General features: G+C 40.5%; 2 protein-coding genes across 4 annotated transcripts in view; one reads left to right on the top strand and one right to left on the bottom strand.

Moving 5' to 3' along the window:
- The window catches only part of frmd4ba (FERM domain containing 4Ba), a 50,889-nt gene extending 49,744 nt beyond the window's left edge, over positions 1–1,145 (top strand). For all 3 annotated transcript variants that reach the window (XM_084347944.1, XM_084347942.1, XM_084347943.1), the window contains one exon: positions 11–1,145. In XM_084347944.1, the coding sequence (XP_084204070.1) occupies position 11 (1 nt within the window). In that variant the 3' untranslated portion in view covers positions 12–1,145. The remainder of the gene's footprint in view (positions 1–10) is intronic.
- Positions 1,146–6,191: 5,046 nt separating this feature from the next.
- Positions 6,192–12,099, bottom strand: arl6ip5a (ADP-ribosylation factor-like 6 interacting protein 5a). The gene is made up of 3 exons (XM_084349085.1): positions 11,868–12,099; positions 7,095–7,312; positions 6,192–6,811 (listed from the first exon to the last, which is right to left on the bottom strand). Exons 1-3 carry the CDS (start codon positions 12,044–12,046, stop codon positions 6,636–6,638), a joined length of 573 nt encoding a protein of 190 aa, XP_084205211.1. The 5' UTR covers positions 12,047–12,099; the 3' UTR covers positions 6,192–6,635.
- Positions 12,100–12,190: the final 91 nt, after the last annotated feature.

Genomic DNA, 12,190 nt, shown 5'->3' with positions numbered 1-12,190 from the left:
TTTATTACAGATCCTACGTAGATATCAGCCAAATGGACCCACACATCGGTAACCAAATGAACACTAACCTGGAGCCAGATGACCAGATTCACTGGCAAGACTCAAAACCGGGAACAATAGTGTAGTTGCCTATCTGTCATCGTGTTGTACTCATTTTTCACCTTGACAAGTTGTCACTGTGCCTTAGACTGCACTTACCTGTTTTTTGTGTACAAGGGGATCCAAAGAATGAAGGAACTGAACCTCTGGAATTCAGCGTGTAAAGAAAACGAAGTCCTCTCATTTTCCCTTAGCTTGAATGCCAAACTGTTTTTGAAACATAACAAAACCCCACGGGAGCGTCGACATGTCTGGATTGCGAGTGTTTGTGGTGATGGCACTTGTGCACTGAATCTATACCAGGACCTGCTGTGGACTGTGTGGTATAGCCAAAGGGAATGTGGACTAAACTTCTCCAGTGTTTCTCTGAAGAGAGACTGAGGACTATGACCGTCTCTGTAAGAGGATACTGAGCCGCAACGAACACACACACACACACACTTACACACATGTAAAAGCACTGTAAGCATGAAGGATTGGACAAGGACTTTATCAAAATGAAGGATTGAACTCATTAAAAATGAGTCAAAGAGATGGCTACTTCCTGGAACATTGTGCAGTCACCAGATCCGGTTTTATCACAGCGTTGCTTGTACATGTAGCTGCCATAGAGCTTCCTGTACTCATGTTTGTCATCTACAAAGTATTCCCTCTATCTCATTGTCAGTACTTACAATACGATTGAGCCAAATGCTTCTGTCACACCATTTGAGTATTACCTAAAAGTAACCAACTTTGATATCACTGCCACATCTGATCAGTCAGTGCAGGAAGACAGAAAATCCAGTTTTGTTAGTTTATTTTAACATGGTTATTTCATCCATGCTGGAAATCATGGACCGGTGCTCCCAATTAATTTCTCTCAAGAGAATGAAGCTGTATGTAAATGTTGGTATTGTAAATACACTGGTTCTGTCTCTTTTTTTAGAGCATTTTTATGTATTTGAAAAGCATGTAATATATAGTAAACAACTGTTGTTAAGCTGGTTCTTAGTAATTTGTATAATTGCATTTGTTTGAATTAAAAAAAATCAGCATTTGAATCAGCTGTTTGGTTTGCAGGTCGTATTTATTAATAAAAGTTCTTACAGAAACTTCTCAGGGAAACTTAATCCAAAGACAAAAGCCTCATCCCTCTGAGTGCAGAAAAACAGAGGGTTTAAGTCCAAATCCATTAAATTAGGTAATTGAACGTCTGTTCAGCCAGTTCAATTAATTAAATTGGTTTTCGAAGAAAGTACAATGACTATCATCACTAACAGAGGAAATAGCTAAATAAACCTAAAGTCTCATTTACATTTTATTGCTCTGCAGGCTTTGTCACAGTAGCTCAGGATGGTGGTCTTGGAACACATAAAGCTATTCTCCACATATAAATGGTTTGGAAAGTGCTTATCTGGGTGCATTCAAGGAGGCTGATTATAGTTAGAAAGATAACTGCAGAGTACTGGCTACATCCCAGTGCTTTTCTTTTTTCTGGAGCTTGTTAGGATGAATGCAGGGCTGCAATCAGTCACGATGAGAGCTAATTATGAATAAATGATCTGTTTTTAGAAATGCTCTCCTGCTCCAGAGCTCTGTCGCTCTGCTCAATGTTCCCATCGCCTTGCTGGGTTGCCAGGCTGGTTTTCAGTCTCCTTAAGCTGTAAACCAACCAAACCAGTCTTTAAAACCTGTCACGCCCATCATGGCCCATAACCTGTTCTTCTGTCCTCCCAGTGAATGACAAGCTAGTGTTTATAGCACCAAACACTCCCTGGAGGCATCATGTAATGGAAGTCTGCAGTACACATGTATGCTCCCCCCTCCCTCCTAGATTACGCTATAACCCTTCACCTCCTTTCTCTCCCTTCCTTCCCAAGACGGCACATATTTTTCTACCACTATAAGTGAATCCTGCCACTGGTTGCCTCTTAAGGAAGGCCGCAGTTGAGGAGCTTTACTTGCTTGCAGTGTTATGCTTCTTGAGTGAGCTCAGGGGAGGTCTCAGACACTTCCAGCTCCTCAGCTTCACCCCAGGCAGAGGGGGAGTGCTTTGTATCCAGCTGTCTCCCTCTGTCTCTGAGCCTGTGCTGCCTCACACCAGCTGCAGCCAGACATCAGGCGAGGCTGTTCCAGCTAACACTGAACTGCATAAACAATGGGCTCTTATGTACTTTCGCCTCATTTGACACATTAAAACTGTAATATGGAAGAGGATATTAGAGCTGGATTTGAACCTTGTTATTTTCTTTTGTACTGACCAAACTGTCATAACACTGTCTGAAAGCCAGCATCAAAAGTCTGGTCACATTCATCTTATACTGCAAGGAACTTGTAACTGGTTATATAACAGTCTCCGTTTAATACTGATGCCTCTATATGACCTACATTAAGAAACGTGACCACCAGAGAGAGGTTTGGCTATTTTTATATAGTTAATCTTAATACCTGTCACCAGGACAAACTCCAGAAATTAAAACTATTTTTATGGGGATGAATTGAGGTGTTCCAGCCTCAGGAAAGATGCTGCCTTGTAGTCTGGTAATAAGGCAGCAGATACTTCTGTATTGCTAGGTGGAAGCAGAACAGCTGGTTTATAACACAATGTTTTGTGTCAGCCGAGCGCCAGAGCTTTATCTGTCTGTTGGCTTACTATTGTGGACACTTCAGCAAAATTACTATTACTGAACTATCAAATCTGTCAGCAGTAGGCTTACATGTTACCTCAGTGTATGAACGATAACATTACTAAAACATTTAGTTTGTCTCTTACTATTTTATTAATTATTTTTTTCGTAGAAAAACAAAAACGTTAATATTTCTGAAAGTAGGTATTAAAAGTGTCGTTTTGGTATTAGTACTGATACTTAGCTATTGACTGGCCACTAGTATTGAAGCATTTCTAAACAATGCCCATAGAGCAGGTGACAGACTAAACAACTTAACCCCGCCGTAGGACTCAGCCAAGCTCAGATTAAAGTGACTTTAAATCACGTTGGGCTGTGGCTTCCCCAGGATCAGCACATTTACCTTCATCCAGGGGAGTAATGGCTCTTATGAAGGGGGAATAGTTGGATTAGCGGACCGGCCACATGCACTCAACTCTCGTTAATGGGCTAATATGGATGACCTTCCATCACGGCGGCAGTAAAAGCAGCATGGGTGTGTGGGAAGGCTGAAGAGGATACAGCAGACCGCAAAGGTCACAGTGGGTCGTCATTATTGTGTCATATGATCAGCTGTAGTGTAGGTCTGCTGAATGACAGGCTTTTGTTGTTATGAGGCTGGCTAACCAGCTTGGCCAGCAAAAAGCTAAAGCTCCTCAGGCGAGCTGAGGAGGGGGGGAGACATAGGGGTCAACTCAAAGGCAGCACGCTGTTCCAAGTGTGCCTTACCAGACAACATTAAAGGTACCACAAGTAACAGTCTCAATTCATACAGATGCCTCTATATGACCTGCATAAGCAAACTTGACCATCAGCAAGACGATGAGCTATTTTTACATAGTTATTATAGTTACACAGCGATGGATGTATCCCTGTTGGATAAGTCATATCATTTAAATTACTTTTCATGTCGTGTGGTGGTGGCTGATTTGAGGAGTTTTACAGACTGAGAGAAGAAACTGCTCTGTAGTCTGGTGGTACGGCACTAAAGCAAAGTTTGTTCATTCCACCATCATCATATTACAGTTATTAATCTTACATAGCCACAAATACATTACCTCACCGTCATGGATCCTGTAAACTGCTGTTTAAAAAGTAAAATAGTGTTGTGTCGGTTACTGACTTTTAGGTACTTTTTACAAGTAGTGCATGAGTAAAAGTCTTAAAGGAGTACCTGATGTTAAATGTTCTTAAATATCAAAAGTAATTTTCTGACAATGCATGTACTTCAGTATCAAAAGTTAATTATACATATATTATATTTCTGATATTTAGCATTTTTTAGATTATTGGAATCAGTGTTCATATTATCAGATAAGATAAATACATTTTAAAATGTGCTATTCTGGCTCTTATGCAGCATGTTATCTGCAAAGTAACTTGTGACCAAACTTGTCAAATAAATGTAGTGGAGTAATAAGTACAACATTTGAAAATGGACATGATAGTATGATGATGATGATGATGATGAGTACAACTACCTCAAACTTTTACGTAAGTTCAGTACTTCAGTAAAGTATTTGATCAAATGTACATAAATATTAAAAGTAATTGTCCCGCAATAAATATATTTAAGTATAAAAAGTACACGTAATATATTTACATGAATATATAAACTGAATACTATGAGTTGACCGGTTATCAGATCTGATATTCAGCCTTTTTCTGATTATAGGAATTTGAATCCAATCCAAAAAATTTAATTAATTCAAAAATGTACTACTTTAGCTCTGATGCAGCATGCAATCTGCAGAGTAACTAAAGTTATCAAACAAATCTAGTTGAGTTAAAAGTACAATATTTGTTTACAAAGAAGCAGAGTAGTGGAGTGGAAGTATTAAGTAGCAGAACATGGAAATACTCAAACACAGTAGTGTAAGTATATAAAAGTCTTACTTAACTACATTACTTGAGTAAATGTAATTAGTTACTTTCCACTACTGAAAAAACAGTATTCTAAATATTTCAAGTCTTTCTTTCACTCAACAAATGCACAAGCTAGCCAGACTGAGATCTTTAAGACGCATGGTGGTGGAAACAATACCGCTTTTGTCCACAGGGGCCGCCAGAAACAAAACTCGAAGGTTCCTTGTAGCCGCTTTAACTAATGTATTATTGTAGATTACTCTGACGCCTTCATGTTGTGGAAACTAAACAGGAGGCAGATGTTAGAAGTCATAATCCTACATAGGAACAACAGTGATGTTACTTAGCAGCTAGTGTGAAAATGGTACACGTTTGTTTGTGTGTCACACGACTTCTGTTGCCTCACTGAAGGCTTGGTCGGAAGAAATGATGGTTGTTTCAAAATAACAGGTTAGTCACCTAAAAACACCCAGAAAGGATAAGTGTTGTTTTGGACCGTGTGTGAGTACTTCCTCTCCTGGATTACACGTGTGTCAAGGACCAAACAGTGAAGACACACACCTGTTGGGTGTGCAGCAGCACACACGTGCTGGTAGGATCTTTACAGCAGCTGCAGCAGTGAGAACAAGGGCCTCCACTGTGCCCTCGGAGACATGACTTTACTTGACTTTATTGCCACCAGTGCTTTATGTTCACTCCTCCAAAGTTGCACAATATGGATGGAGATGAGGCACCACGGGTAAGGGCATAAATCACTGCTCTAGTAGCGCACAGGGGGAAAATCTGGCAGCTCGAGTCCCAGTTGAACCGGAGAGCTACTGGAATACTGACACCTGAGTGTGCAGAGGTCATTTGAGGGGCTCGTTTCAAAAATACCATGAATTCCTTACAGAGAAATGACGCGGCCTGAAGTGGATTTGTCATTTTGAAAGCAAAGGGTTAACATGGACACTGAAAAAACAGCTCTGAAGTGATTGCTCTTGCCCATCCTTCTTATCTTCATGTTTCCCTCAATCCTTACACACAGCCACTTTAAAACCAAATACAGAGCATTGTGTTCCAGATGGATTCTTGTTATCTGCAGTCAATTTCAAATGGAATCCAATATTTAGAAAAAAAACAGCCGAAGTAGCTGACGCAGCAACTTTCTCGAGTTTGGAGGTGAACGACTGCAGATGAATCCACTCTGTCACTGCGCAGCGCCCAGCTCTACACACTATAATCTACTGCAGCCCATTGATTAGCATTGGGGGTAAGTGGAAAGGAAAGCAAAGTTAGCCAATCCATCACCCAGGGGGTACTGTCAAGATTAAACAGTCCGAGGCGCAGGAGGAATACTGATGGGCACGGGTTAGGACCTCTCGCTCCTTTGAAGTCTTCATTTTTCAATATTGACACAGTGATCTGTGTTTGGAGTCACATGTATTTCAAAAGCTCGAGACAAAGCCGTGCTTTCTCTTTTGTCTGGCTCTTTTTCTTTGCGTGGACGTAAGCTTGGCTGATTTTTATTCAAATGGGTTCTTAAGTAAACTGTTAAACTTTATGCAAGGAGACATTATTCAAAAACTTGAAACAATCCAGCCTGCAGAGCACCTTGGCAGCGATGCGTGTCGAGTGTGCACTTTTTATTCTTTGTTACAAAGCAACAATTTCACAATTTTAGTCGAGCGCAACCTGCCAGGACTGACGGCTGTTTCTGAGACTGATTGAACACAGATTTCGTACATAGGAAGAACTCTGCAGCTGTGTTTCACGGGAACACTGACACATTGCATAGCAGAGATGTGAGATGCCCCCATCACTGTTTGAGAAAAGCATCCTGACAAGTTCTGGCTGGAGTGACAGATACCCTGAGGTAAAGATAAAGCCCTTCAGATTACAAGCTTTGACAGATAAACACACTGTATATGAAAGGAACTTCAAGAGGTTTAGACTGACAGATACATTATTCTGTTACATCCAAGACAAAAAAAAAGAGTCAAAATCTTTGGCCAGAAGATGTGTACGTGTGGGTGAGTCCAGTCACTCCTTCAGTTTTCCCTCCAGAAAGCTCTGGATCTTTTGAAAGTTCTCCTCTTGCTGACCCAGAGCCTCCAGCAAGATGCCCATGGGTGACCTCTTCAGTCCGGCTCCCTCGATCTTGTTCTCCAGTTTATTTTTCATGTTGCGGAGGCGAAGTGAAGCGTGTGCAAATATCACTGAAAAGGCAGATGGGAGAGTGACTGTTGGTGTTTGAAATGTTTGGCAAAAACAAACCTATAAACTTTTGTTCGAGTCACACTATAATAACATCAGTCTGTAAGAATCTGAGAGGGTTCGCTCCAAAACATGTTTCATTGATTGGGAGTGAACTCTGTTGCCTAAGGTTAATTGCATTCTACCTCAAATGCACTGATAATTTCACTGTAGAAGGGTATCCATTATTATTTGATCAGTCAATTAAGTAACTAGGATTATCCAGCATTATCTTGTTGAACTTACAAGTCAGAGGTAAAGTGATTGCAGACATAAACACCATGACGCTCCCCAGCAAAGAGATTAAGAGGTAGCTGGCGACCATGACGGCGATCACGAAAGCTGTGGGGTTCTGCCTCTTAAAGTTGTTGATGATAGCTCGGTTCTCTCCGGCCCACACCGACCCCAGGAAGACGGCCGACACCACGGCCATGGCTGTGAACATCCCCAGAGGGTTCAGGAACCTGCAGGGCAGCAACACAAGACACGTGAGAGCAGACGGCTCAGTGAGAAACTCTTCTCTCACAACTGGAGCACAGGCAGCATCGTGTGTGTGTGTGTGTGTGTGTGTGTGTGTGTGTGTGTGTGTGGTCAGTGGCTCCACCGAGTGGTTGGATGTTGTTTCTACCACAACACGACTGCTTTTAGAGAGAAAGACTGTTCCCATAAAAAAGGACAGGAAAGGACCACAGATAATAACATTTTATGTCAATTTGAATGTATTTTTTCTCCATTATTGGATGTATTTTTTAAGAAACAATATGACTGGTCTTGACAATAGGTGACTGTAAAGGTTTGCGTTTGCATAATAGCGATTCCTGCTCAAAACTGTGTTGTGCAATGATAGCTAAAAGAAAAACAACTAAGGTTAAAACACTAAAGTTGATTAATACATGAGTCAACCAACAATAAATCGGCAACTGTTATGATAAACTTTTTATTGTCATTTTTCAGGGAAAAAATTCAAATAATATCTTGTTCCAGCTTCTCAAGCATGAGGATTTGCCGCTTTTCTTTTTCTTATGTGATAGCAGGATCGACTGATATGTTGTTGTTTTTTTGTTTTTTTTCAGGGCTGATACCGATTATTAGTAATCAAGGAGACAATTAATTGATATTTGGAACCAATATACATTTGCCGTAAAGTACATATTTTAGTTTTCAAATTTAGAATAACCCGTGAGGGAATGTAACTACGTACAAGTTACAAGTTAAGTATTGCAATATTTTGAGGCATTTGTACCTTTTACATTTTCTGTTACATTATACTTAAACTCCATTACATTCTGGAGGGAAATATTGTAGTGTTTACTCAAAATATAAATCAACAATTATGATGTATTACCATAGATTAACCCAGCAGTAAATGAAGTAATTAAGATTAACCTGCAGCAACATTAAAGTGATGAACAGCATTAATGCATCAGTAATTAAATTGCAGCAATACAATATATTTTATTTTGAAAGGGGGCACTTTAGCATTTTCTGTACTTTTACTTTTGGTGAAAAGTGTTCTGATGAGAATGATTTTACTGTGAGATTTTGAATGCATGCACCACCGCCAAAGGTTTTTTAATTCATTTTCTTTCTTTTTTTTTTTTTTAATATGTTCATTCATTTTCTTTATTAGGTTTTGGACTGATGGAGGAAATTAAAATGTGAATTTTAACTATTACTATACTATTAATCAAGAAAATGATTGTGTGTTGACGCCCTAAAAGCTTAAAAACTTTCATTTTCAAATCGGTACATCACATCATGACTTCACAGCTGTGACGCCAAAAAAAGACAATAAAGTCCTCTATGCATTACAGGCAGTGTATTTACTGCTGCAACAGCCATTCACATCACATTTTCCCCCTCATCACACCTACTGCTGCTGTGCTCTCCCTGCACACACACCTTTGATAGACAAGCTTTGTGTGACAAATCCAGCTTTGGCATAACTACAGTGACTACATCAGGCTGAGTTCATGACCTCAGTAAGTGTGATCAAGAGCCTGTCTCACACAGCAAGTTCACCTTACTCAGGCTCTCTTTTAGGTATGTGGCTTCACACACTAATGATCCTGGATAAATCACAGAGATAAGGATAAAGAGAGCAAGGCTTGATGAAGGTGTGTGTGATCAAAGTGTAGCACGAATAAAGCAATTACAGCGTGCAGATATTCTCCCCTTTTAATGTAAAAGACTAACTACTGCCTGAAACTAGGACACGATGTTCCTTCTATATATTTGGCATTTCATTGTTGAATTTTTCAAAAGTTGCCTCAAGTTACCTGACAGGTACTGGTTTCCCAAGGCAGTGACTGATATTTGAGAGTGTATAAAATGTGATAACAATATATCCACCAAGGTTTATTTTACTTCATTATCCCATAACACAAACACACATTTTTTGATAAGGATGCCCTAATTTCTTACAGTGATCAAGATGCCCTGAGCTTGACACTTGAGAATTGAAAAGTGAACTCGCTACAGCCATCTGGTGGACAAACTATGCAATGACAACACAGTTTCTAAATGATCTCAAAAACATCTTGTTTTCATCTAATTTCTTGTTGCTCATCATCTGACATTTGGTTAAATCAATATATCAGCGATAAGCTAAAACCAGCCAATATATTCATTAGGCAGTACCTCATTATTTTCAGCTGTGAGGTCAATTTATTAGACACTAAATAAAACTAACTACCTGATATGCTCTACACCCAGAGTAGGACACTGTCTGAATTTCCAATACAATACAGTGTCATGCAACGCAAAATCTTTCTACTGATTCCTCCTGCAGCGTTAGTTACCTTGGCCACTGGACTTATGAACACTCTTGATGTCTTGCTAAGGAAAGGGAGATCATCACTTGCACTGTGTAATGGTGAGCGTGTTGAATTATTGACATTCTTGGGTGGGTTTCAAACCTCTCTTGACCCGCTGCATTACAGTGTCTCGCATCCTCAAATACTCACTGTGACTGTCGCCTCTTTATAGAATTTCTCACCTCACACCTCCTACTGCTCCACCTCATGGCTGCATTTCCAACTGTCTTCTTCCTCCAATTTTAAGACAAACAGCCAGTGACCAACCTGGCTTGACCCTTTACATGTGACATATTGATTATAGGGTCAAAAAGGTTTGTTCCTCTGCATATCACACACACACAAGGTGAATGTGCCAACACAACACAAACAGCTTCTCCTTCATCTTGAGACTATAATAATCAAAAGACCCTCAGGTGAGAGCTGCACTCAGTGCCGGCAGTTATGTTGAAGGGTGTGGAACCATGAAGTACCTGAAGAACAACTGTAGACGGAGTCGGCATTGGACAACATGCAATTTCCATGTCCCTATTAGCCTGTTCAACATTATTGCAATTCATAATATTATCCCAATAATCATCAATATATTCTTAGACCTTTAAAATAAAAACTAAAATTGCACTAAAACGTGCTGGAATCAGTCACTCCAACCTTACATTGTGTTAGGAAACAATTATTTTTATTGCATCACAGATAGGACACACATCTGTTTTTGTTTTTGTGGGGGATACAATCTGAAAGTCATGCCTTCAGCCATGGTGACAGGCTTAGGCAATTCAAAACAAGTCATGAAACCAATATAGGACTGTGTCAGTGAGCTACACAGCTTTTTGGAGTCATTCATGTGAGGATATTCAAGATTATCTTGATTCATGACCATCCCCATAATTAAAAATTCACCCTAATCAACTTATTGTGTCTCTTATCGCCATCAGTGATAAAATCTTTTATTGTCCCATCCCTAATGAGGAGACCCAGAGTCATCAGGAGTTCAGTGAATGTGCTTTGATCACTACACAGTACAGTGGCATCTGCAGTCTTTTAGACCAGTAAGAGACTATACAGAAACACTGTAACAGATTGGTAAACTTAAGATGATGTATTTGGGTGTTTCAGTATAGTGTGTGTGTGTGTGTGTGTGTGTGTGTGTGTGTTTGTGTGTGGACTCATGAATACATACTATTACAAAACCAGCTTCCTCACACACACTTACATGCCCTGAACACTTTTGGCAATGCAAATAAGGTCCATGCAAAAGAAATTGCATGGTTGAACTGTTTTGAAACTGGGTAAAAATAACAAAGGGGTTGTTTTTTTTTTACGTAACAAGTAAACTGATTGTGTCAACCTTGTTGGTTTGAGGTCATGAGTCAGGATTGACTGAAATGATCAAATACCGGATTATCTCGTTAATCAGGGGTACAGGGACAGCTGATTGACCTGTTGTTTTCTCACAACTGTGCTATCTGCAGCACAACAGCTGACTAGACACGGGGCTTATGAGGCCTTCATGACCATAGCAACAATATGTCATCATACAGCTCAGTGGACGGACCATGACAGGGCATCACTATTTTTAGGAAGCTGGACTTCGGCTGGAACAAAAGCCAAGATATTTTCCTAGATGACAGGTTTAATCTCTTGCTCTGGTCTCACTGAATCTACCTTGTATGGAGCGATCAGACTGGTTCAGAGAGCTGTCTGCAGTAGTCCAGGTCTGTGCTTGTTCTTCAGGGGAATGGAAATCTGGATTTTGGTTCATGTACAGTGTGAGTAAGGGCCCTCACACTGGTTACACACTCCTCTTTCACTTCTCCAATTCAGCTTCTGCCCAGCAGATGAGTACATCGTGGGGGCGTCATGCCATCATATGTTGCATATTTATAGACCAATGAAAAAGTCAGTTGTATATCCCTACACAAACTGTGAGTTACACTGAGAGCACACAGTAACGGTGCATGTCAGCACACAACCTCTCCATTCATTCTTATGGGACTCCTTCCAGCTCTGAGTCAACATCCTGTTTGTACCCTCATTTTAAATCCTTTATAGTACGCTACACCCCAGTTTACACCAACATGGTCACATTACAGAAACAAAATACACGAGATAGGATGACGAACAACTGTAAAAGAGAATTTCGTGACCAAATAAACACTAAACAGCTGCTATATTGATGACATGTCATGCAGCGTTAACTTACCCGACGATGAGGAAAACAGCGACGGCCAAAGCCAAATAGTTTGTCTGATAATACAGCAGGTTGCTGATAACTCTGTTGTTCCATTTCGCCAAATCTTTCGTGTCTGGTTTCGCGAACCTCTCCGAGCCAGGGAAGAAGTCGTCCCAGGGTCTGAGCGGCGTCAGCTCCACTTTAGCCATTACCTCCTGCACCCTTTACTAATCTGACAGCGGTCCACCACAAACACCAGAGAAGTCGCTTTGAGCTACGAGCTAAAGTCTCGCGAGAGGCCACTGGCTGCACGCGCCGTTAAAACCCCGCCCAGTGAGTCTGACGCAACCTCC

Source organism: Pagrus pagrus, assembly GCF_965226575.1.
Source record: "Pagrus pagrus genome assembly, chromosome: 3".
Classification (NCBI taxonomy): domain Eukaryota; kingdom Metazoa; phylum Chordata; class Actinopteri; order Spariformes; family Sparidae; genus Pagrus; species Pagrus pagrus.
Note: the sequence above shows the minus strand (reverse complement) of the source record. Positions and strands in the feature narration are given on the sequence as shown.

What these genes read in the sequence shown, in the direction of transcription:
- arl6ip5a (XM_084349085.1), bottom strand. Translation starts at nt 12,046, where the DNA reads ATGGCTAAAGTGGAGCTGACGCCGCTCAGACCCTGGGACGACTTCTTC. An exon ending in GCTGTTTTCCTCATCGTCGG is followed by an intron (nt 7,313 to 11,867) that starts GTAAGTTAACGC and finishes GCTGCCCTGCAG; the next exon opens with GTTCCTGAACCCTCTGGGGA. An exon ending in AATCACTTTACCTCTGACTT is followed by an intron (nt 6,812 to 7,094) that starts GTAAGTTCAACA and finishes CTGCCTTTTCAG; the next exon opens with TGATATTTGCACACGCTTCA.